Source organism: Equus przewalskii, chromosome 19 (assembly GCF_037783145.1).
Source record: "Equus przewalskii isolate Varuska chromosome 19, EquPr2, whole genome shotgun sequence".
Taxonomy (NCBI): domain Eukaryota; kingdom Metazoa; phylum Chordata; class Mammalia; order Perissodactyla; family Equidae; genus Equus; species Equus przewalskii.
The window spans coordinates 36,704,381-36,731,186 of NC_091849.1; the positions used below are offsets into that span (position 1 = coordinate 36,704,381).

At 40.5% G+C, this 26,806-nt stretch overlaps 1 protein-coding gene across 10 annotated transcripts in view; it reads left to right on the top strand.

Annotated features, from left to right (window-relative positions):
- Positions 1-25,919, top strand: part of KCTD20 (potassium channel tetramerization domain containing 20) — a 33,575-nt gene extending 7,656 nt beyond the window's left edge. Inside the window, exons 2-9 of one of the 10 annotated variants that reach the window (XM_070586008.1) lie at positions 9,425-9,478; positions 12,419-12,624; positions 14,262-14,403; positions 17,321-17,423; positions 17,787-17,907; positions 19,255-19,452; positions 20,843-20,953; positions 22,292-25,919. In XM_070586008.1, coding sequence (XP_070442109.1) covers positions 12,465-12,624; positions 14,262-14,403; positions 17,321-17,423; positions 17,787-17,907; positions 19,255-19,452; positions 20,843-20,953; positions 22,292-22,584 — 1,128 coding nt within the window. In that variant the 5' untranslated portion in view covers positions 9,425-9,478; positions 12,419-12,464 and the 3' untranslated portion in view covers positions 22,585-25,919. Of the gene's footprint in view, positions 1-9,418; positions 9,479-12,364; positions 12,625-14,129; positions 14,404-17,320; positions 17,424-17,786; positions 17,908-19,254; positions 19,453-20,842; positions 20,954-22,291 lie in introns of those variants that run through there. The other 9 variants (XM_070586003.1, XM_070586006.1, XM_070586005.1 and 6 more) reach the window with 9 other exon arrangements.
- Positions 25,920-26,806: the final 887 nt, after the last annotated feature.

Genomic DNA, 26,806 nt, shown 5'->3' on the forward strand with positions numbered 1-26,806 from the left:
AGAATTTCATCTACCCATTTTTTAGGTAATAAAGTTGAAAGTTATAGTAGAATTTGGTAAGATCTTAATTTGAACTTGGGGAACTCAGATTGTGAAATTAACCTCCATTTGGAGGTAACTGATTTAGAGGTCCTCTCATAGCAACTTTTAAACAGTAAAGGTGCTAGGTGTGCCCATTAGCAGCACGGAAATGTCATATGTCCTGGTCCTAGATCTTGGGCTTAGAATCATAGCTCCACACCTGTGAAACTTAGGTAGAAATAACATTTATAAAGTGCTTAAAATAATATGTAGGACATGATATGTATTAAATCAATAGCTTTTGTCATCTGGACTTAAAATGTAATGTTTGCAGTAATTTGACATATTGAAGAATCTCGACTGATTAATTTGTGATTCTGATGTAAAATGTGTCCTTGAGTAATTGTGTTTAGGTTTCATTATTAGTTTATGGTTGTAAGAAAACTTTGCTAAGTTTGAAAAGATTATTGCAATGTTTAAGAACTTTTTGAGATACACTAGATTCATAAGTTTAATTTTTTTAGGATTTTCTGTAGTTTTTTCAGCACTGAGAGAATTGCTTGGTAGGCAGTTGAAGTGCTAAAACAAGAAAAGAGAGTATTTTAAGATTATAAGTATAGTTTAAAATATTTGATGGAAGTGCCAAATAGGATAGTGGTTATCGGGGATTCAACTATATTGTCATGTTTTATATTTTAAACTGGGTGGTGAATACAAGAGTTTTTATTATGTTGTTCTTTAAATCTTTTTGTTTATAGTATGATAATTTTTAATTAGATAATTTGATAAAGTTGTAAAAGAAACTAAACTGATTGTTGAAGGGCCTTCAGACAGTTACACATTGAACATAAGGTCTCAAGTCTTAACTTAAATTCGAGTAACTATAATGTAGTCTTTTTCTGTGCACTAAAGCTCTTCTTGAGCATAAACTTATATTGACAAAAAGGTACTGAGGGCAGTAAGTTAGGGATCTCAAGGAGAAGAGACAGGAAAATATATCCAAGCAGTTAGAATCTTGTCACTACTGTCATGATGCATTTATCTGCAGGGGATTCCCTGACTTGTATGATGTGGTGGTGACCCTGATCTCTCCCACCCTTTTGCATTAATCCTTCACTCTCACCTGATTGGTTTCCCCCTGCCCCCTTTCATTCCTGCCTGTCTAGAATGCCGTTTCCTCTTTTCTCTATCAAAGTTCTGCCTATTAACATCTACAGAATGGAGTATTAAGCAGCCATTAAAAAGAATGAGGAAGATGTCTAAGCACTCCTATGGAGTGATTTCCAGGATATATTGAAAAGGAAAAATAGCCAACTACAAGACTGGGTATGATATTCCACCTTTTGTGTAAGGAAGAGAGGAATTAAGAATTTATATGTATACACACACATAACAACAAATTAACAAATCTGGTGTCTGTAGGGAATAGATGGGAAAACATTGGAGGGAAAGGGAAGGGAGAGACATTTCTCTGAGCATTCCTTTTTTATAACACTTTAACTTTTGAACCTTGTAAGTATTTTACATGTTCAAAACATAATGAAAAATATGCTCTAATTGAGTATAAAGAGAAACAAATGAAACCTAACTTACAGGACATACAGAGAAAAAAATAAAAGAACCTGAATATAGCAGCTGACTATACATCCCTAGTAGGATGTACTTTAAGGACAAAAAGAACTGCCCCCAAAAGACACTTGAACTTAGTAGGCTTACTAGTAATAATATTGATGTTATAATTTTGAAACTAGTTTATGAACCAAGATCTTCAAAGTGAGGGAAAAGGTATACTAATATAAAATAAATAAGGAAAAACTATAGTGTTGAATTTGAGTTGAAAACATCGGTATAAACTCATGGTTGTTTTTAAAAAAAAAAATCCCCAATTTTCTCTACTGAAATGGCTTAGAAGCAACGGCACCCAGTAGCTATTGAGGACACATAGTACTGAGATCCTGATTTATAAATGCCATTGCCTACTAAAAGGAACAGAGGCTCCAGGGAGAAGTGGCAGATTCCAGGTCTGGGGCAGAGATGGTAAAGGTGAGCTTGGAGAAATCTTGTGCCAGGAAGTAGCCTCGAAAGCCAATAGAATTGTGTAAAAGTGACACAGATGTTTGTTGGCTTGAAGGGAACCCCGCTAGCCATATTTGGGACAATTTGAACCAAAAATCGGGAACAACTTGAAAAAAAATTGATGGTAATAGATTATTATAATACACTAGATTAAAACAAATCTTTGAGTTCATAATGAAACTTGAAAAGACAGAGATAAGGGGAGAGTGAAGAAATAGTTCTATTTCACAGAAGAATGCTAGGCAATAAATGTAGGAGGAATGATAGAATTACAAAGCTATCATTTTGTAGCCCCAAATGTAATAATTGATTCAGGCAAGAATCTAGATGCAAAAACTGCTGGGTGAAAGGTTATTGGGAGATAGGGTGTTACATCTCTATTTACAAGGGGAGATGTATAGTCATCACTTTAACCAAGTGATCAAACTTATCTCCTCTAGTAGGTAACCTGGCATTATATGCCTCTAATGTGATGGCAGTTGGAAGGATACAACTGCCATCCAGGTAGTATTCTTGTAAAAAAAATAAATAAAATAAAATTTGTGTCCAATCACATGGAAACAATCAGACAAATCCAGAATGTTGGAACTGATCTAGAGAGTTTTAAAATTTCAATTTCATGAAAAACAAAACAACCCCAAAAAGTGAGGGTGAATAATATACAAGATTAAAAAATTCAGAACAACCAAATGCAAGGATTGAGCCTTGATTGAATTAAGGATCCAAAAAAAGTCTATAAAAGAAAATGAGGCCAGTTGAGTAAATTTGATGTGGATTATATATTGATGATACGTAATTATCTCTTAGATGTGAAAATGGTACTGTGTGTTTTGTAGGACTGTGTTCTAGTTCTTAGAATATGCATGCTGAAGTACGAGGGATGAAGTGTTGTGATATCTGTAACTTTCAAGTGATTCAGAAAACTGTCGGGGCGGGGCGGGTAGAGCGTGAGTGCGCACACAGGGAGGCAGGACGATCACTGGGAAGTCGGAGGGGTATGTAAGTGTGCAGATGGTAATGATTTTTCAGTTTTGGAAAGTTTCAAAATAACAAGTTCTTACGTTTACCTCAGAGCCCAGCTAAGATTTTGTCTTATGTGAAAACTTCCTTTTCCCAACCACACTAGCTAGAGGTGATTTTTCATGAGTTTTTATAACTTTTATGTTTGTCTTCTGACCCCCAAACCTGAGTGCGCATGAGAGCTGCCTGAGAAGTTGACTTTTTTAAAAGTTGCAAATCCTAGCCCCACCGTGAGCCTGTGGAGACGACCCTCGGAGGGCAGGCCTGAGGATGTGGAACTACTGGTTTGCACCGCTTATTCTGAATTTATCGCTTGAGTTATCTTTTACATACTTCCCCACCTAACCAGCAGGGCAGCTTCAGACCAACCCTGGAAAGTGTTGCTCAGTCCTTTGTGTCCCTCGGTACCGGCACACAGTGCACATGCCTTCCACACAGAAGATGTTTGGTAAATACATACTGACTATATATGTCAACTGATTTGTTGATAATCTGAAGAGATAACCAGGAACTTCTCTACAGTTTTGAGAGATTAAAAAAGAAAGAAACCCAGCTGATAAAGGTGCTTAGTTGGTACAAAAGATCCATTAGAAAGCTGTGTAATTTTTAGTTCTAAAACTACAGGTTTGGTTTACAGAAATGACATGTTTGTTATCAGTAAATGTTTTGAATTAAGAGTTAAACAGTGGTATCATAATTGAGTTTTATTAACTCTGCAAATTGATATATTCAGAATCCTGTACTTATTCTCTATAAAAATACAGATACCCAGCAATATAAATAGAGGGTTGTTGGTATTGCAGGTGAGAGCAGGGATGCTGTGGTGGCTAGGTATTAATGCAAGAAAGGAGAAACAAGTAGAGATTTTTAAAAAGTAAAGTTTTTGTATATGATTTTTGTAAGCTTGAAGCGAGTTTAATATAAATAACAACAGCTAACATTTTTTCAGTGTTTACCATACCCCAGAGACTGTGCTTTATCTCAAGTATTTGTAACCCCTAAACAGTTCTTCCAAATAGTTAGTTTTATTCTTAATTTGCAGATGAGAAAATTGAGGCTCAGAGAAATTAGCCATGTGCCCAGCCTCACACAGCTAGGAAGCAGTGGAATCGAGAACCAAACTAGGCAGGCTGGTTCCAGAGCGCTTGCTGGGAAATAGGGGGCAGGATAGCTTCTGGTTAAGTAGCGCTTCCCTTAATTTGAGACCGTGTGTGGAAACGGTACGGTAAATGGGGAAATATTTTATAGCGTCAGTTCTTTGAAAAGAGAAAGAAACAAAAGAGAAAGTGGCTCGGGCAAGGGAATTGAGCTTTACCAGAGATTAATTCTACAATTGCTCAGGCTCACAGGCAGAGTATAGAAGAAAGGCATGTGTATAAACCTTGACCAGTCTTCAGGAAACACCACGTCACGAGAAGTCCTTTTTCTGCACAGAAGAAAAGTCTTCCAGTATGGCTGCAGTGTTAATCTAGACAACGTAATCTATCTTTAAAGTATATAACATGTTAATGTGTATTAAAATAGCTGAGTAAACTTTACTTTTTGAATTAAAAATTTGATTAAACACTGTCTCTTAATGATAAACAGCAAAATTGCTCTAGTATGAATAGTTTCAGTTATCCACGCATATTTTTGTTAATATTGCATTGGGATGAGTTATGAAAGTAATATTTTTAGGTAAAGCAAATTTTTCCTTCTATATAATAGGAGAACAAAAAAGCTACATTCTGGGTAATAAACTGATGCAGGGAGTCTGAATCTGTGCAACTGCCATCTTCATTAACTTTGATGTTCTCTGAAACTTATCACAGTAATTCTAAACTAATAAAACTAATAATAAAATGAGTGTTACTCATTGCAGAAAAAAATATAAATGAGTGGTTAAGATATAATTTTAAAGATCAGAAGAAAAAATTTCCCTGTTGACAACTTAAAAATACCTACCATTTTGGACAAGTGACATAGAAAACCAATGGCAAGATTGTTAAATTAAAATCATATGACATTTTCACAGAAATAGATGAGTCAGTGAAACAGAGTTTAAAAACCAGACCAAGCGTATATTGTACGTTAGTATTTGATAAAGGTGACATCTCAAATCAGTGTGGAAAAATGGACTCTTCAGAATATTTTGTTAAGGCAGTTAGCTGTTTAACTGTTTAAATTTTGTTAGATCCATACCTTGTGCTATATGACAAAATAAATTCTATATGTGTTAAAGATTAAATGTAAAAAAAAACCACCCTGTGAAATTGGTTGAGTAAAATTTGGTACAACCATGTAATAGAATATCATGTACCATTGAAAATGATGTAGGAGTATGATTATTGACATACAACCAAGTTCATGGTATGTTGAGACTACAACATGGTATTTATAGCAGAATTTCAGATTGTAAAAGAAAAAAAGATAGATTTATGTATTTATGCTTAGGAAAGCGTGGAAGAGGAATTAATGGGTGATTTTTGTCTTTTCGCTATCTTCTGCCACGAACAATGAGCATGTCCTACCCAGTGCAGGATTATTGTTTGTCTTTGTTTTTTAAAATTCCTCGGGAGTAAAAGAGCTAAAGAAAGGACAGCTTGGTAGGAGAAGGGGAAGATACAGTATTTTCCTGAGGGAAAAATGGAAAGACAGAGAAGGTTGGGTGCAAATGAAAAGTGAGGCAGCTGAGGCAAAAAGTAATTCAAAGAACTTCAAAAGCAGTACAGTGTATCATTTCACTAAAACAAAAAGAAAAAGGTGGCTGAAATCTGTAGAACCATTCAGAAGGTAAAGAGTACATTCAGAAGTGGAGAATGAGGATGCTGAGTTTCAAGAGCCGAATGAATGTAACTAAGCAGCTCTGTAAGAGAGGTTCACATACCCAGCTTTAGCTCTTGCTTTTGCAGGGTGCGTGATGCTTTTTTTTTTTTTTTTTTTTTGAGGAAGATTAGTCCTGAGCTAACATCCACTGCCAGTCTTCCTCTTTTTGCTGAGGAAGACTGGCCCTGAGCTAACATCTGTGCCCATCTACCTCTACTTTATACGTGGGACGCCTACCACAGCATGGCTTGACAAGCGCTGCCATGTCCGCACCCGGGATCCGAACTGGCGAACCCCAGGACGCCAAAGCGGAACATGTGAACTTAACCTCTGCGCCATCCGGCCAGCCCTGTGCATTATGCTTTTTGAGGGTTTTTTTCATACATCTCATTTGAGAAGGGGTTGTCTAACTTGGTAGTGACAGATACCATCCCATTTTTATGGATGAAAACACAGAAACTTAAAGGACATTTTCTTGGTGACATGGCTAGTTAATAACAAAGCCAGAGCCAAAACCTGCTTTGCTTCAGTCTAGTGAGTGGTCTTGTCATCATACCGTGTTGTCATCTCACTGGCTTCCAGGAGATGTGAGCAAGTCGTGGGAAACATCTGGTGATTCTAGTCAAGCCTGACAAACTGGCTCTGAGTAAGTCACTGCTCTTACCTAGTATCCACCCAGCTTGGACACTACCCACCCAAAACTTTTAAGGCTCTCAAAGGTGAGATTTTGGAAGTGTTGATAAAAATGAATGTTTTTAAATGACCACATTAAAACGAGCTATCATATTTCACTTATCAGATTGGCAAAGATGAGGAACATTGAAACCCTGAGTGTTAGCAAGGGTTCTAGAGAATGGAGACTCCGTGTGCTGGAAGGAGTGTAGTGAATTGGTATATTTATAGAGGACAGTCTGGCAGTACATATGAAAACTTGAAAATTGACCTTTTTCCATAGCAACTTTCCTTCTAGGAGTTTATTCCAAGGATATAATGGAGTAGATGCCCAAAGATATGTGTGCAAAGATTTGACAACTTTGTTGATTTTTAAAGTGTTTACATCTTTTTATATTGACTGAATTTTTCTCAATGAGCACATACTGCTTTTATAAGCAGTAAAACACTAAGAATGCTATTTTTAATTATGGAAAAACATAACCATTTTATCAAGGATTCTTGCATTGCTACCATAACTCCCACTTGATAAGAACTGCAGCCCTAGTGACCCTGGAAGCTACTGGTTTTCTCTTTCATTGCTGACAGACAATAGAAGGAATAACTTCTAGAATCTGTAATGGAGGAAAGGAAGATGGTTTGGGAGACGCAGTGTGATTGGATGGAAAGAATATGGGAATCTGAGGACCTGGGTTTGGAATCTGTCTTTTCCCCTTAGCTAGAGTTGTGATTTGGGGCAAGTTGCTAACCTCTCTAATGCTTGATTTTTTTTTCCCCCCAGCAGTAAAGTGTGGATAATTAAAGCATCTCTACTGGAGTTGTTTCAGTATCAAATGAGATTAGGTTTGTAAAGGTCTTTGTAGATTCTGGTTCGAGAATAATAACAATAATCAACATTTCTCAGGTGGTATGTGCCAGGCATTGTACTTTAAATGGATTACCTCATTTAATCCTTATGTCAGCCTTGTGTGCTTAATGATTATTATCCTCTCTTACAAGTGAGGAAGCTGAGACACGGAGAGACTTAGGAACCTGCCATGGCTGCACTCATAAAGGGTAGAGCCGTAATGGAAGATGATACTTGGGGAGAGATGTAGCAAGAGATCTCTGAGAAGTATTCCTGTCTCACCAGTCGGCCAGCGTTGATTGAGGAAGACAGCAAGAGCGTGGGAAGGGAGGACCCAGTGAAAATAACTTACTAACAAGTGTCTCTTTCTTTGCTGATTTAAACAGCTAAATTATTATGCATTTGGGGACATTGTAGGAAAACAAGATTTAGAAATATTAAGAATAGAGTTTATATGGGCTTAATACTGGCATGGTTTTATTCAATATTTTTAGAAATAATCTGGAAAAAGGAAAACCAGGAAGCCTTAAATAGAAGACGTTTCTTCTGAGATTGGAACAGTAGAGTAGCACATGCAAAGGGAGTAAACAGAACCATGACAGAAAAGCTTCCGTGGAGTTGGTTTAAAAAATGTGTACGCAGAGTACATTCTGAAGATGGGCCTCTTAGCCGTCAGTTAACAATATCCTAGAAAGTGATCTTGTAGACATTTTAGATTGTATCTGTCAGTCAATTTACATTTTTTATCTGTCTATCATTTTAAATTGTCTCTCCCTCCACCCTCACCCTCTTTTAACCTTCAATACCCAGAAATCCCAGGTATCACCAGAGAGCATACGTGAAGCAAAACAGAAAACCTGTTCCCCTTTCATAGGGAACATGAGCAGAGTTCTCGTTACTGTGCATTAAGAAAAAAGCCTAATGGAACCAGACGAAAGTCAATGACAGGGCATTAAAATGGTTAAAGAAATGTCATGGTTTTCACATAAGAACAGACTGAAAGGACTGGGATTTGTCAGTAGAGAATGAAGGTTTGGCAAAGATGTAATTACTTTCTAAATTTAACTATGGAGTAAGGATGAAGGGTAGATTGGTCTCTTTACCAAATTCTGTGGCATCCTACCTCATCTTCACCACCCAGCTCTTACAGAGAGGAGGCATGGTCCTGAAGTCAAAAAGGACACTGCCTTTTAAAAGATCATACCTTGTACCACTGACAGTCTGAAATCATTATGATTTTGAGTTACATCCATGCCCTGAACCCCATTCAAACTAGATTTTAAAAATCTGAATAGTTCAATGGCAAGATATTGAAGTTGATGGAATACTGATCCGTGTAATTGTCTTGTTTTCTTCAGAAATAATTGATGAGAGGAAATTGCAAGTAAGAAGAAAAGACTTAGACTTATTATCCAGAGGCTATTTTGGATTAATACTCAAGATGGTTATGATCTAGGGAGAAATCAGTGTGTCCTTTTTTTAGGCATAAGGAATATGTGGAGATAATTCCACCAGCAAAGATTGTGTATAAATTTTCCAAGGTGGGGAAATGATGATGCTAAATGGTTTTGCTATTCCAGGTCAGCAAGATCAAGACTTAACAAAATATGGGTCTTCATGGGAAGCCTGTGAAATAAATAATAAAAAATATATTTGTGTAGCTATTTAGAGTGTATAAAAATGCTTTCACATACTGTATGGAAGTGAAGCTTGAGCTGGCTTGCTGATGTTGTGTTCTTTGCTTCACAGCTATGCAGTCGGAGTTCCATGATTAATATATTCTAACTCCTAGTTCTTTTCTCAAGCAGTCTCTTTAGTTACTGTTAGCTGTGCCCGGGGTGTCATGATCCTTTGGTTCTTCTTCTTGTACACTACTGTGACTTTTAGGACTGCATTAGCCAAAATAGTTTTGTAGCAATAGAGAATTGTATTGTTGAAGTGCTTTGCTTATTTCTTTCTTTCTTTTTTTTTTCTTTTCCTTAGATCTGTTCTGAGGACCAAGATTCATTTGGGGGATGGTTACAGAATTGAACCATGGTAGGCAATGAAAATATACATTCAAAGTTGAATGAAACATCCATCCTGGAAGGGGAGTAGACCCTTACTATTATATTTAAACTGACTGGCTGCTTTGGTGTATGTCGAATAATTTGGTGTCAGTTTATTTTTTAGGTTTCATAGGTCAAGAGAGTTTTGTTCTGTCATTCTAGGATTATAGAGGAATTAGTTCATAAGGGACTTTGGGAAATGTTGGATTAGGTGACAGTGTGTGCCATTAAGCATTAATGCTGAGACAGTTTCTTAAAGAGTTCTGATGCCAAATCCATTTGGGAAAACTCTGCAAACTGGGTTCTGTCTTGGAGTTTCATAGTACACTCTGACCTTGTTCATTGAAGCATTGTTTGTAAAGGTAAAGTTAGAAACGACCTAAATATTCATAGATAGGCGAGTGGGATCCTAGAATATTATACAGCAGTTAAAAAGGAGTGAACTAGATCTTGATCTTCCAACGTGGATGGATCTCAACATTTATAAAAACATTACAGAATTAGAATGATGCATGTAGTATATCATTTTTTTTAAACTATCTGCTTTTACAAGTATATGTGTATAGTATAAATGCATTTTTTTAAAGTCTAAAAGGATTCATACCAAGCAAGTAGTGATAGTTACTTGGAAAAGTGACTGGGATTGGAGGTGACAGTCAAAGGGTCCTCGTTAAGAAGGGAAATAATTCATGTATAATTTATAATAAAAGTTAACTAAATACAAATAAAATGCCTCTTAAATGCTCAACGAGTTCTTTTCCTTCATTGGAGATGTCTACCTTGCTAAGTTCCAGGTATATCTTTCTGTTTATTAATTTACTGTATACAAGTTAAACTGATTTTTGAGCCCTGGTACAATAGGCTAGGAAGAAAGTGTCTTCATTCTATTCCATTATAATGAAACTATTTCTCCTACATTATCAGGAATTAAGGAAGTAACTTATACAGTCTAGTTTGTGCAAATTCTCAAGAGAGAGGCGTATTCAAGCTTAGTGTGTTTTGGTCCAAGAGGTCTTTAGGAGAGCAACAAAGAGAAATTTGAACTTGGTTCTTGACCAGCTAATGAAGAGTTGAGAAGCAGCCGCTGTAGGTTGAGTGAAACATAGTTCAAAACCAAATAAAGATGCAGACCCCCTTTTGGTCTTTCTGGTGTTGATAATGCTTTTTCCAATTCCATGGATCTTCTTTTTTATCCTGTTCTGTAGACCTGATTTTGACATCTGAATCAAACTTAAGGGCAGTGGTGGATCTATTTGACTTTACCAATCACCAGGGATCAATTTTTAAGTGGCTGCATTTTTGTGTAAATATGTTTTTTCTTTAGGAAAGGGTAATCCTGAAAACATTGTAGCCACACATTAAGTTTTCCATCAGAACATTCACTTTATTCCCTCAATTTCTCTGACGTTGTAAGAGCCATTGTCTGAAAATAAAAGATTTCATCTTCTCAAAGTGTCTCTTCTTTAAAATAATTTGTTTTCAGGCACACATATTGATTCATCTTTTTCAAAGTGGTCATTTTTATATTTCGTCCAAGTTAAAACAGTGACTAACTGACCAATCAACTTTATGCTCAAAAATGTATTAATACAGATTATGAAGGGATTCAAAGTTTAATTCACATTGCAAATGTTTATTGACACCTCTACATCAGAGTATTATGTTAAAACATGTTACTGCTAAGAGCAGTAAATGAGTGAATCAGTAAATTAGTGATCTAATTTTCTAAAACGGTGTTAGCAGGCAATTCATACGCATAATAATTGCTGGTGAGGAAAGATGATTCTGCCACCAGAACACCAAGTGGAAATCAGTACAGTGTAAACTGTGAAAGTGCTAAGCAGAGTGACCTTCAGGAATGTTTTCAGTGTTGGGCAGCCCCCAGGGATGGCAGGGCTGCAGGGCACGATTATCTGGAAAAAAGGTGTGAAGTCTCCTGCATGGTGCCTCCATTCTGCCTTCCCAGATACCTTGCTCCTGGCAGTCACTGAGCAGGTATTGTTCATCATGAGCATGCACTGCTTGCGGGAAAGTTAGCCTTACAGCTAGTGACATCTTGGTGTGATGCATACATATTTTGTGTGTGTGAGGAAGATTGACCCTGAGCTAACATCTCTTGCCAATCTTCCTCTTTTTGCTTGAGGAAGATTGTTGCTGAGCTGACACCTGTGCCAGTCTTCTCTGTTTTATGTGGGATGCTACCACAGCATAGCTTGATGAACAGTGCTTGGTCCATACCCGGGATCCGAACCTGCAAACCCTGGGACGCTGAAGTGGAGCGCGTGAACTTAACCACTATGCCACCGGGCCAGTCCCAATCTTGGTGTGATTTTGAGGTGGGGGTTAGGGGTTGGGCATAAGGTACAGAAAGTGAAAGAGAGAACTTACAAAGGAGAACTTGAGCACTAGAAGTCAGATTTTGCTTTTTTTAGGGTAAGTTGCTTCTAGTCTCAACTCTTAAACTAGCATTATGGTTGCGATTGTTTTTCATTTTCTAGTGCTTGTTGCAGGAGTGTATGTGTCTCAGTTTTTAAAAATATAAGGGCAGGTTTTCTTTAGTTGACCAGTTGGGCTCTTCCCTTCCCTCCTTTGTGTCTCTGGTATAAACACCACCAAATTACTGCACCACCACTTAATATGTAGAATTGATTGTGAATGTGGCCAGAGTCAGTGAATTTGATATCTGTTTATGGATAAAGCTTAAAATTATTCCCTAGGAAGAAGTTTATCAATGTTCTTAGTGATTTGGTAAATAGAATTTAAACCAGCCCAATTCTTCTCACTAAAAAATCACAGAAATGCTTAAGATGTCATTTCTTCTCAGAACAAGAATGAGAGCTGTCGCTTCTCTAGTTCAGCGTTCATGCCATGGAAGTCCTTGGAAGCTGTTTTGAGAGAGTTCTAAACCATGCATATTCCTGTCTTCCAGGACTTCTTTCTGATCAAGCAGACAGTTCAGGATACAGAGTCCAAGGATGAACATTCACTGTGGCAGTGAGAGTGACAGGTTCCTGCGGCCAGAGGCCAGCTGCCTGATGGATGAAACCTCAGCTGCAGCCCAAGAAAAAGAAACAAATAATCTGACTTCTTCTGGTCTTCAAACCCTTGCTTATCCTCTAGGTCCCAGGAATGATGGTATGGTGATTAGATAGTGACTTAATTTACAGGGATGACACCTGAGCATCCACTCCACCCAGAAGGCAAAAATGTTCTTAATCTAAATAAAATATCCAGTTAATTGGCTTAGCTTACATATCACAATTATAGAAAGCTGATCATCACAGAAAATCTCCACTTACCCCATCAGTGTAGGACATCGAACTTGGCAATAATAGTGTAAGAAAAAAAGTGGAGTCAGAAGACAGATTCAGATTGTAGCTCTGCTGCTGCCCAGCTGTAAGCTGGATGAGATCCTTCATCTTTCTAGCCCTGCTTTCTTCATCTAGAGAACTGGGCTAGTAATATGCTTCCTACCTCACTGGGCAGGAAGGTTATTAACTTAATGGATGTGAAGGCTCTTGATAAACAATAATAATAGCAATTACCATTTATTGAGTATTCACTCTGCTAGGAACTTTACGTGCATGTTTTAGATCAAGTGTGGCAAGCTGTGGCCAAATCTGGACTGCGTGTTTTTGTAAATAAAATTTTGAAATACAGCCGTCATGCCCTTGTGTTTACATTTTGGCTGTAGCTGCTTTCCTGCCACAAAGGCAGAGACTGACCCACAAAGCCCCAAGTACTTACTTTCTGGCCCTTTACAGCAAGTTTGCCCATCTCTGCTCAGTTTAATCCTCCCTTGACAGTTGAGGAAACTGATGCTTCCACAGCTTCGGTAACTCGCTCACGTTCACACTGCTGGGAGGTAGGGGACTGGGGTTTGAACCCGTGTCTTTCTGAACCGAGAGGGGCTGGTATTTTGTGTATGTCAGCTGACAGAACAGCAGAGTGATACCCCTCTCAGTGCACCATGAGGGGAGTTGGTGCCAGGAGTCTTCCTGCTCACCCACGGGAGCAGGCGGAACCCTCGGGGCCTTCAGGAATCCACCCAGTTTAATTGCTTCATTGCAGTTAAAATGAAAAGCATTCTAAAGTACTGGATTAGTGATTTCAGAAGCTGTGGGATGTGCATCCTATGTAGGTTTTTGGTCTAGATCTTGGTTTCCGTATTTTTTTTTTTGGAAGTAAATGGGAAAAAAATTGAGTGTACTCTAGCTACAACTTGTTTGGTTATCTGCGTGCCCAAAATCAGACTCATTTCCCCAGGTCATGGGCAGTAATCACATTCATGGATTATTGTATACAAACTTAAAATGCAAGAGGGGTGGAGTGAGACGTTTATTTGCAGCCTTGTAAGGAAAGAAGAATACTACATTTTATTTTACAGTGTGGGTGTTACTGCCTTTATTCCCCCTCAACACACACGCAGTAGAAAAAAGCGCAGGGGATCCAACATGAGTCTCTAGTTTGTAGTTTTTCTTTACTTGCTCTAGGCAAGAATTTTTGTCTGGGAACACCTCAAAGTTTGGGGTTTTTGTTTGTTTAATGTGTTTGATGTTTTTTAAAGAAGACGTGGTTTGTTTTCCCCCCAGTGCTTTTTGCTGTCAAGTTATTTTGGTTGGTTTATCTGATCTTTTTAGACCTTTCACTCGACCCTGCATCTCAGCCAGCAAACCTTCAGTTCCCGCACGTAATGCCACTTCCCGAAGACATCAAAGGCTCTTGCTTCCAGAGCGGGAATAAGCGTAACCATGACCCCTTTCTTGCTCCAGAACGATTTGGAAACAGCACTGTGGGCTTTGGCAGTAATGTTCATTCCCAGGCACCAGAGAAAGTGACTCTTCTCGTAGATGGCACACGTTTTGTTGTGAATCCACAAATTTTCACTGCTCATCCAGATACCATGTTGGGAAGGTAATAGACGATAATTTCCTTCGAAACTCACTCTGTTCCCTATGAATAGAAATACCTGCTGTTGGATGTTAGCTCAGGGCCAATCTTCCTCACCAAAAAATAAATAAATAAAAAGAAATTATTAAAAAAAAGAAATACCTGCCATTTATCTTACATTAGATTTCAGAATAGAAAACATTGCATTGCTTATTTTTCTGCCTTTATACTTTTGTGAGACATGGAGAGCAAGCTGGTAAAAGCCTTATATGTGTTGGTGACTTTTTTGGGGGGAGTACTTACTTTATTTACAATACCAGTATACTGAAACGAGCCCCCACAAAAGGGGGTGCCATCAGTTAGAACTATGGAGAATAATTTGCTGAATCTCATTCCCTATTCCTCTATAAACTCACTCGAAAACAGAAGTCAGATTCTTTCTTTCTTTTATCCACAATTTGTATAACCTCAGAAAAAGTAATGTTTTCTGAGTTCCACGGGTCAAAGATACTAGGATAAGGTGAGCTCTAAAGTGTGGTTTGTTTTTTTTTTTTTTTTGGTCTTTTGTCTTTTAATAAACAGACAAATGTTCCACATGACACAAGAACAAAGCCATTTTACTGAAAAGCATTTTGCCTGCCATCTCTGCCAGTTATGCTTGGCAGTAGGTGTTATGCTCTCATTTTCTGATGCCGCCATCACAGCTCAAGTTTTCTGAAACAATCTTTATATCTGACTGTTTTGTCGTTTCCTGATTGCTCTCTGTTCTTCATATTCTGTGGTGCTCCAGACAATAGTCTTATCCTTGTCTCACCCTCTCCTGCCCCTGGCTTTTTGGGATTAGAGTTTAGGACATGGAAAGAGCCTACTGAGCAGGAGCACTGTCCAGGAAGTACTCCTCGAGCCTGGCTGGGAGTCAGGAGATCCTCCTCCTGGCCAACCGTAGACCTTAACATGAGGAAGAGCAAATTGGGATAACAGTAAAATAATAATAATAATATGGGTGTGAATACACAAACAAATTTGGTCTTTGAGGATTTTTATCTACTTAGAAGTAGATTTTATTTTATTTAAAGACCTAACCTCACTCAAGACTTTGAACTAATTTGAACTGAAGTAGAAATCAGAATGGGCCACACTGATTTGTTGAATTTTAAGTTATGATGGAATCCAGCTATTTTATGTTTATATTTGAACATATACATACAAATTCATGATGAACCATTTTTAACCAGACCCAAACCTATATATTTCTCAGACATCTAAATTAAGATTAAACTAAAACATTAAAATATTTTTCAAATTGGCCCTATATTTTACCAGACTTGACTTCCTCAATCTTGATATCACCACCACTATTGCCACTCCCCACAAAAAATTGTTCCTTGGGGCTGGCTGGCTGTTTGAGATAGGTTGCCTCTGGTAGTAATCAAGAGAAGAAAGGCAAGCATTTTCTGGGTGATAGATTCTTGAGTGACACTGGTTCTTTGAATTTAGGACTGGATTTTCCCATGAAGAAAGTCTGATTCTTTATCTAGGTGGTTCGTCAGCTGAGTCAGCTGAGGTTATGAATTCTGAGAGTTACTTGGGTTTGTTGCATCCTGTGGCTACTACATACGGTGTTCATAAGCCTAGCCAGTAAGCTGAAAATGTAGACCGCTAGTCACAAGGGGGACAAGCTGCAAAACTGAGAATGGATTAATGCACATCCATGCCACTACTAGATAAATAACTCTGAGCTTAGGTCCTCCTCATGATAGATGGGGGCATTATATTTATGGCACGTTATTCACTACTTTCATTCATAACTGTCTTAGCTAGACTTCAACTAGAATATTCCAGAAAAATGTCAGCATTCTTTGAAGACTACCTTTATCAGGATAGATTTCTTATGTATGGTGTAGTGAGTTGGAAAGCATGTGCTGTGGAGTCTTTTTCAGATCTCTGAAAAGCAGCCAATTCAGGGTGGAAGAGAACAGTTTTGGACAGTTGAACAGCAGGCCTTCCCAGCAGGTTAAGGAAGGAAATGGCAGTGAGCCCCCCGGGAATTCCAGTCAAGCTGGCTGAAGATGCCGACTCCCTGCTCTGTCCTTGCTGGCTTCCCATTCCACGACTCATTCACAGAAGTGTGATGGGAGTTGTTGAAGTCATGGGGCCAGCTTTACTGAAGGGGATCTGAGAAAAGGGAAGAAGGATGGACAAAGATGAGTAAGAAAAGCCAGACCTCCTCCCTGTGCCCTCGTGACCTCTGAGTTCATGCCCAGAGCAGGCCTCCTCTCTGAACTGTCAAACTGCTGATGAGCCTAGTTCCCACCCTCCTTTTCCACTTGACTCGAAATGCTCATCATTAGAATTACTCTTTGGATGAAGAAGGGCTTTTTTTCCAGAACTCCGCCATCAAAACGTACTAGGAAAGGGACAGCATTACCATATCTGCACCTACTAATACAGATTCATCTATCAGGTTAGATGTTGAAAAGCAAAACCCAGAAATAGTGAGCACTGGCAGACTGGAGAGGTAAATGTTGGTGGAGGAGGGGAAAGGAATAGGAAAGGGCAGGAGCACCGGCCATGCTGTCTTCCTGGGCTGCCGGTGTGGGGGCAGGTTCCTGGGCAGTGGGGAGGCCGTGAGAGGCAACGCTCACTCCAGAGATTTCCCAAGGCAACTCTGCAGATGCTGTTTGACTTCATTTGCTGTCACAGCAGCTCAGTACAGGTGAGCTTGAGGACTTGCTCCTTCATCCCTCCTTGCACTCAAATGCTGAAAGCAACTGCTGCCCCCTTTTCCTAAGACTTGAGTGTGTCTTACAGGGGTTGGGTCCCTATAACTAACACTGTGAGAGTGGAGTGGAGCCTTCCAGAATGAGGTGAAGAAGGGAGAAGTCTCATTTGTGAAGAATCCTGCTAGAGAAGGTCACGTCGTTGCCTGGGTGTCTTTCAGGATGTTTGGACCAGGAAGAGAGTACAACTTCACGCGGCCCAACGAGAAGGGGGAGTATGAGATTGCTGAAGGAATCAGTGCAGCTGTGTTTCGAACGGTGCTGGTGTGTAGTCGCCTTCATGTTACATCCTCCCCAGGCCCGTGCAGAGTCAGAGCCTTGAGAGTCCCATCAAACTGTTACTGTCTCGAGGGTCTCCGGTTTCCAGTTACTGCCTTTCCCTCTTGATGTTCTATTCCTGTGCCTTTTACATCCTTCTTTGTGTGAGCCCAGTCAGGTATCACGTTGTCATGATTATTAAACATGTCAGGATACCAGGGGCCACTCTGCCGTCCCATGAATCAGCCAACTTGGCGATAGTTCTAGTGACTCATCACTTGGACAGAACCAGGAATGAATAGGGGGTTGAAGAGGTAATGTTTGAATCTTGTTCTTTGCCTACATTTCTTCTTCCTAATCTATTTACAGGATTATTACAAAACTGGTATCATCAATTGTCCTGATGGCATCTCTATCCCAGACCTTAGAGACACGTGCGATTATCTCTGCATTAACTTTGACTTCAACACTATCCGATGTCAGGATCTGAGTGAGTACAGGAACAGCTGCCAGCTGCATTCGAACAGCTAAACTTTGAGTTGCCTTGGAATTGAGTGATATTTTTATTACTAAACAGAGTCAAGTGTGGGTTGAAAATCATCTGAGGGCAGAGATGTGATACTAACTTATTCCCTCTCTTGCTTCAGAGCACTCTGTGAGGAAGTGGAGTAAACAAAAGAGAACGTGTAGTGGGTTCTAAATCTAGCTTGACCGGGAGTCACCCAGCAAACTGCTTCCTCTCTTGGGACCTTGGTGTCTCAACTCTTTAACCAGTAAGGATACTAATTCTCAGCTGTGAGGGAGGGCTCACTAGTAAAGTCAAACAGCACAAACTGGCTGGGTTCTTACAGGTTATTTTTATCGTTATTATTAACTTAGTGTTCCCTAAGTGCTTTATAGATGTGGGCTTGCTTAAGTCTTACAACAGTTAACCCTGAAAGATAGGTGAACACCTCATTTAACAAATGAGAAAACTGAGAAATTAGTTTTCCGAAGCTCTAAGCATGAAAGCTGGGATTAGAACTAATTGTCTGACTATAAACTCCATGCTCTTATCATTACCTAGGCTTCCTGAAATTATTTTCAGAATTATTCTTTGAACTTCATGATACAGTTCCCTGCATATTCCATGAAGTGCTGTGGACTTGTGGTTTTTATACTGGGTCTAGTACACACGTAAGGCAAGTCCTTTGGTGTTGCCAAACTTCAGGTTATTCCTCTTCTGTGGTATTCTGACTCCATGAAATTGGGGCCAGAGCATCTTCAGAAGAGGTACTACAAAGAGTCATCCCCAAATGATGGTCTGTCTCTTGTAGGATTAATGTTTATGGTCTGACCCTGTGTGTCCAACAAAACCTCCATTGATCAGAATGCTCAGGGATTGTAAACCATGAAGAAAGTGAAGAGTGGTGGAATGTGAAACATGTCTAACAAAATCAGCTGAATTGTGGCCTTGGAGCTGGAAACAACCCCTGCTTTTTTTTTTTTTTAAGATTTTGGTTTTTTTCCTTTTTCCCCCCAAAGCCCCCTGGTACATAGTTGTATATTCTTCGTGTGGGTTCTTCTAGTTGTGGCATGTGGGACACTGCCTCAGCGTGGTTTGATGAGCAGTGCCATGTCCGCGCCCAGGATTCAAACCAACGAAACCCTGGGCCGCCTGCAGCAGAGAGCGCGAACTTAACCACTTGGCTACGGGGCCAGCCCCCAATCTCTGCCTTTAAATGGGCTCCTTCTGTGGACCTTATCAGTGATAACAGCTGTTATCTCAGGGTCTTTTTCGCACCAGGAATAGAGGCATTGGCAGAGAGGATGTTCACCTGCGTTCTCTCTCCCGCAGGTGCTTTACTGCATGAACTGTCTAACGACGGTGCTCACAAGCAGTTTGATCACTACCTCGAAGAGCTGATCCTGCCCATCATGGTGGGCTGTGCCAAGAAGGGCGAGCGCGAGTGCCATATCGTTGTGCTGACAGATGAGGATTCTGTGGACTGGGATGAAGACCACCCCCCACCCATGGGGGAGGAATATTCCCAAAGTAGGAGCCCCCTCATGGTATAGATCTTTTCAGCAAAAACATGCTGCCCAGAGGCTCGGATCTACCAACTAGATCCTAGAACCAATATGAAGATCACTGTGGAGCTGGTGGTGAGCACACTCACCTGGGTGATCAAGTCAGTCTAGTGATGCAGGTCTAACTGCCGTGCTGGGGACCTCCACTGCCACCCCTGGTGTCCAGTACTCAGTACTGAGGCAGCACATTACATGGTGGAGTCCTTCTGCCCTCCATTTGTTTCATTTTTAAATCCTTTTGAATTGTTAATAATTAAAAATTTTAAAAGTACAAAAGGATATACATTGAAAAGTCTTGTTCCCACGCCTGCCTCATCTACCTAGTTTTCCTCCTGTTTCTTTTATATCCTTCCGGATGTATTCACTGCACGTACGTAAGCAATTACATACGTGCTTTTTCCTTTCTTTTCAAGTGAGACCATATTATACAGACTGTTCTATACCATAAAGCTTCCATGATCATTTTTATGGCTGTATAGTATTCCATTGCATGAGTGTGCCATGGTTGATTTAACCAGCCCTGTTGATGGACATTTAAGCTATAAATTATAAATGATGCTGTCGTGAATATCCTTTTAAACAGTCTTTTCACACATGTATATCTCTATATAATAATATTCCTAGAAATGGAATTTCTACATCAAAAGCTTTGTGCTTTTATAATTTTGGTAGATGTTGCCGAATTATCCTCCATAATTTAGGTTGAGCCAATTTACACTCATAAACCAATGTATGACAGGTTTGTCTCCCATACCCTCACCAAACGGTGTTTTGCTAAACTTTTATCTTTGCCACTCTGATATGTAAAAAACAGCATTTGAGTTTTAATTTGCATTTCTCATTTCATGAATGAAACTGAACCTTTTAATTTTTAAGAGCCATTTTAATTTCCTTTTCTGTTAACTGTATTCATGTCTTTTGTCTGTTAGAAAATTGTATTGTTAGTCTTTTAAAAACTTTGTGATTTGTGAAAGCTATTTGTTACCCCTCTCTGTTTATCAAGGAAATTAGCCCTTTGTAATATGAGTTTGCAAATATTTTTCCCAGTTGATTATTTGCCATTTTTAGCTTTGTTAATGGTGGTTTTGGCTAAGTAGAGACATATTTTTATGTAGCCGAGGGTGTCAGTTTTTCTTTTATGGCTTCTAGGTTTTATGTCATACCCAGAAAGGCCTTCCCCACCTTGAGACTGTAAGTTTTTCATATGGTGTTTGCTTGTGGTTATTACTTAACATTTAGTCTGTGATCCATCTGGACTGTTTTGGCATCAGAGTCAGATGTACCTTTCATTTTGGTAGCTGTCTCCTCCATCTTGTGGAGATCTTGCTCTGACTAATACCAGACTTTTTTTCTAGTTCTTTACAGCTCTAAGCTCTACAGATTCTTCAAGTACATTGAGAATCGGGATGTCGCCAAAACAGTGTTAAAGGAGCGGGGCCTGAAAAACATTCGCATTGGAATTGAAGGTAAAACATATCCCAGTCAGTCTTCAGCTTGCACGGCTTTATGGAGTAGGTTGGATCTATGACCACAGCTTATGGCCTTCAAACTCAGCTTCCAGGAGACCTAGAGAACAGGCACACATGGAAACGACCTTCCTACCCAAGTTTGAAGGATTCCTATTTTTTTTTGTTTGACCTTACATTTCCTTTTCATTTTATTTCTGGTTGAAAATGCTTTAAAGCAGCTGTAGGAATAAGTTCCAGTTTACTGCCTCAGGATGAAGAGCACTGAGGGCTAAGGACATTGGTGGGTAAATGTGGCACGGCTCATGGAGCCACTAAGTGGGAGGGCCATGCCACCAACAATCTTGGTGAAGATCTTCCTGGGATCTGCAAGGGCCCTTCTGAAAACTATAGCTTGGAGACTCCGAATTTAAGTTTATTCCACTATATACCTTTGAGGAATATCTGGATGTATGGACAGAACCTTAAACTATCTTGAGCAATGGCTTCCAACCTGTGGTCTCCACGGAAGGGTCTTGGAAACTGATTCTTGGAGAGTGCTGAAGCCATCCTGGTCTCCCCTCCATGGGTCTTTGACTTTTGTGTTTTGCTATTCTTGCTGTCTCAGTCTTGCCCATGAAACCCATCTAACTTAGGTTGGAATTTAAAGTTGGAAGAGATTTTTGAGATCATCCATTAAACCTCTTTCTACTGTGTCCCTCCCTTGTGTCTTTGGAAACCCCACAGACAGGGTGATAGGGATCACTCCATTTCCCAGAGCAGCCCATCAGACTCTTCTACCATGAGAACATTCGTCATGAATCTAGTAGATAACTGCCTCCCTCTTCTGTCTTCCTTCTGGCTCTAGCTGTGAAGTTACTCTGAATAAGATTTCTCCCATTTCCATGTGACAGCCTTTCTGATGTTTTAGGCAGCATCTCTGTTTTTTTCTTTAGGATAAACCAGTCCACATTTCCTTAACTACTTCTCATACAGTATGCCCTCTGAGCAGTGGATCTAGAGGACTGGAGTAGCTCTGCGCCAGCAGGATTTGTGTTCCCGTATTGTGGCCAGCGTCTAAAGGCTTCTGAAATTAATAAGCCTTTCTCTCCCCCTTCCATTAGAAGGGATAGAATTTCTGTTCCTTCCCTTCTAGGGACAAGAACCTGAGCAGGAGGGAAGCGAGCGTGTAGGTGGTTGGGGTGGGAGGGCATGGTCAGAGCCTGGACACTTTCCCAGTAGGTTTCACACATAGTCTTTGGATTTGGGAGGAAATTGATGTGGTTAGGAAGGAGAAAGTATGGAAGCCAGAGTGAGCAATTTGCTGGAGTCCTGAGAATGGCCTTTTTCCTGTTTCAGGTTACCCTACCTGTAAAGAAAAAATTAAGAGAAGACCTGGTGGCCGATCTGAAGTAATCTATAATTATGTACAGCGCCCCTTTATCCAGATGTCGTGGGAAAAGGAAGAAGGAAAGAGTCGCCATGTGGATTTCCAGTGTGTTCGAAGCAAATCCCTCACTAATCTGGTAGCTGCTGGAGAAGACGTCTTAGAGGACCAGGAGGTACTAATGTACCACCCACCCCAAGTGGATGAACTTGACCGGCTAAATGCCCCACTTTCTCAGATGGCCTCTAATGACTTTCAGGATTAGGGCCAGTTGTGGGTTCACCCCTCTTCAGAGGTTTTCTGTCTGGGAGGCCCACAGCCAGTGCTCCCCGTGGTTTGTCTCACCCTGAGTAGGAGACATGCTTCTCCCTCATCCTTTCTCTTTCTCCATAATCAAAGTGTGTCCTTTTCAGTCAGTCTGTGCCTCTGGCAGGGGATGAAAGCACTCACTGGTAATTAAGCTACCAGCTTTACAGCAGCCTTGGTAACTTGAAAAATTTGGGTCTGGTGCTGTTCACTGAGTCTTTGCATTACTGCAAAAGCAGGAAAAGAAGTCAGGACTCCTCTTGCCTCATGCTCAGCAAAGCAATCCTCATCCTTGACACTTTGTTCCTGGCTTTGTTTTGTTTTGTTTTGTACCAGGCAAATTACTGAGCAAAGGGACCAAACTTAAAAGACAATCTCTGTCTTCTGCAAACAGGCACTAATGGGATGCTCATTAGAGGTTAATGAAGATGCCATTCCTGGTGGCCCGTGTGCCCAGATTGCACCTGGGAAGAACTGGGCCCTCATTCAAAATGTGCAAAAGGAACTTTGTAAGAGCTTCAGTTCAGTTCTGTTTTTCATTAATTCAGTGAACAATCCAACCACACAGAGAGATTCTCTGACAGGAGGGACAGTGGCATAACAATGTTTAGGAAACCTTTTTAGCTTCAAGGTTTTTGAGCCTAAACAAATTGATTATTCATTTGGAATGAAACTTAGAACTGAAGTAGAACTCTCTAAATCAGGCCACTTTGATTATCCTGGCTCGGAATCTAGTATGAAGCCACAGGTCTTCACCCTAGGGCAGCACGTTGCTGTGGGTATCGCTGGGAGACGACAGATACAGCTTAAAGGCATTCCAGATGTGGGCAGAAGTTTCTCACAAGTGCTCAGTTTCTCAGTAGACTTGTAATAAGAGCTCCAGGGAGGAGGGGGCATTTGGGGTGAAGCTGGGTGGGGAAACATCACCTGCTCAGGTTTTGTCCCCATGCAGAATTTTTCTTTGTATATTCTTTTCATACTGTGGAATTTTTTTGCATATCAGGCTATTTCAGTTTTTGAAATAGCCTATCAGCTGCTCACACTGGGTAAGGAAACCGTAATAATGTCATCCCCAAAGGAAGGAGGAGTTGAAGGGAGATTAGGCCTAGTAATTTTGTTTGCTCTTCAGCTATGGATTAACAATGCATGATGATGACAACCCAGAACACACTCCCAGTCCCCCCAGTACTGATGACCTTCCCTGATGTCCCATGGCTATTAACAGCAGAGCAAAATTTAGTCTAGAGCCAGGTGTAAGTGTCTTGGGATTATCTCCCATTTTGTGGTAGAGCTTGGCCTTCCAGGTACCTACCCAGAGCATTTACTCATCACAGATTATGAAGAGGCACATAGTTTCCTTCAAGTTCTTTAAGATGAGAACATGACTGTTTTCTTAAATTCCATTCCCGTAAGATACTATAAGGCAAGCTACTTGATTCCATTTTATGACTGCCCTAGTCACAATCCTCCAAAGGTAAAGTCAGATGGGTGATGAAAGCTATTCTTTGCAGGCTTGAACAAGGGTTCTTAAGTGTGTTCTCCGTGCGTGTGAACAGCATCACAGTGGAAATCAATGCTCTGTTCCTTACGCAGAAAAAGCCCTAGTAAGGAGTTAAACTGAGCCAATTCCCACGTGCAGAGTTCTTCTGATTACCATTGGCATCCATTTGTAAGGCTGATGGCCAGGGTTAAGGTTTAGGGTTATTTTGTAGCCAGAGGGTAGTTTTATTTCTGTGAAACTAATGGGCTCATATTTGAGGTCAGGTTTGGCTTTGAGCTTACCTACATTCATACATTCAACTAGCAGTTGACCAGTCCAGGTGATTATTTAATGGTGCTTCCTCTATGCTTTTCAGTTGACTCCCATGCCATCACAAAGGAAATTTGAATTAACTATGTAGTCTCTGACAAGTATGTGTAACTTCTGTTATACAGCTTGCGTACTGTTAACATTCAAGTGTAAACATGCTCCAGCTAACACTCTAAAACTCATTAGTCCTTGCTTAGGTCAAAAGCCAGGTATGAAAGTATGGCATGTAATTAACAAGTTGTTCTGTGTGATTAATTTCCTCAGGCTGTCAAGAACTGGGTCTTTTTTCCTTCCAAATTGGGTCAACATGCTTTTGGCCCCAAACCTTGGAGTTTGAGTGAGCTGGGAATCTGTGGAGGTAAATGTGCCAGTGTCACCAGGTGGTGTGTCTGAGGGAGAAGCTGGCCCACAGGTTCCTTCCTCCCAGCCTGCACTCAGCAGCACTGTGATTGGGTGGTTCCCTTCAGCCACAGCTGCTCTGTCCCCAGGGCCAGGACATTCCGCAATGGCAGGACCTCAGTCCTCGCAGGGACAAGGGCTGGATTGTGCCCATTCCCTTCAGAGTCAGTTACTGGCCAGATGGGCAAGAGGTGTTTCTAATAAAAAAGCTGGAACTCAGGTCTGGTGTTTTTTCTAAGTGCCTAAAAAGTAAGCCAGGCTGCTTATACAGAAACATTTTCACAGGAAAATGGTTTTAACTCAGGCTGTCTTACTCAGAGGTGTCTCAGCAAGCCAAGATGAACCTGAATTTGAGGTTTAGAATCTGAGTGTGTGTCTGCATCCTGTCACGTACAGTTCCTTAGGAAACACTGCCACTGAGGAGCTGGAGAGCAGCAAGGAGATGGCGTCACACTGTGTCTCGTGAGATTACTTACTGGTTTCCCCAGCGTGGAGGAAAGGTGTTAAAAGGATGATAGCTAAAGGGTAAGGAAACTAGAAAGTAGTTGTATTTACTGCACAATATGCAATAGCCAATATTATTTTAAACTAAATTCCAGGAGAACTGTGATACCTGATGTATAGAGGTCTATGAAAGTATTGTGGAGTAAGCCTGGGAAGGGGGAATATATTTTCAGATAGTGTCCCAACGGGTCCTTGTCTAAGTAAAATCAGAGCACAGGCTTTAACTCAAATTGTCAAAATGTGATGTGGAGGCTTTTTAATCGAGTGTCAATAGAAAGTTAAGAATCAGGGGGTATTAGTAATTTATTCAATGCCACTTCTTGCCATCGTTTTGAAATTGTTCAAATGGGCATAGTGAGTTCAGAAAGCAAACCTGACGCCTTCATGGGAGATGGAGCCACATTCGCACTCTGGGTGGGATCACCTGCAGGAGAACGTTACATTTCTCAAAGGCAAAATGCTTGCAGGTTTTGCCCCTTTACTTTGTATTGACTTTTAAAGTTGCACTTGTTCACCTACCAGTGTTTACGGAAACCTATATTTGGGATGCTTTTTCTATAATAATAAAATATTATCATTTGCGTCCATGTTGTTTTTTAGCAGAAAATAAAATTGGAAGTCAAGATGTTAAAAGGGACTGAAAGGAGTAGCAGCCAGACTGCCCAGAACAGAGCCTCCTCCTTTCCCGTGGGGCTGGCCTCGAGCCTGCCTGTGCTTTTCCCACCCTGCTGTTTCTTTAGAGGTCACAGGTTCCAGAGCCCTAATGGCCTGCTTTCTCAAGTTTCTGGTTAACTTGCATTTAAGACCCCTTCAACCCTCAAATCCAACTAAGTAGGACCTCACAAAGCCAAATGTAAATGTGAAGGGTAAGAGGACTCACCAACTTCTGTGTTCTAGTTTTGTTTTAAAGCAAGTGAGGAACCATGGCAGGAAGGAAGGCAGGGGAGACAGCAGGGTGGAGTCCAGGCAGGCCGCTGCTGTGGAGCCTCTTGCTCATCCTTTGGTCTGGCCCTACTCTAGCCAGATGTCTGCTGAGCTCCCTCAGCCCACTTAGCCTAAGAGCTTCCTAGTGATGCTGACAACTTCGAGGGGTGCCGTAAAGCAAGCTTGCGCCTCCCTAGCAGGCCTGCCTGTATCAGCACAGAGGTTAAGAACATGCTCTGAAGACACGGCCTGTTGAGTTTATTCTGTCCCAAGCACTGCTTGGCCACAGGGACACGCTGACTAGGATACAGCTCCTCCCTTCAGGGGGCTTTTCCACTCGCGTGGAGGAGAAATCCATAAACAGTCCAGGTCGTTGGGGAAGCCAGAAAGGATGGAGTAGCCAGGCTTACTGTGAGGAGCAGAGTTCCCAAGAGGATTCTAGGAGTGACACATGAACCAAATTATAGAGGACAAACACTAGTTGTTTCGGATCCATGAATACAAGGAGAGGAAGTATTCCAGGCCAACGCAACTGTATGAGCAA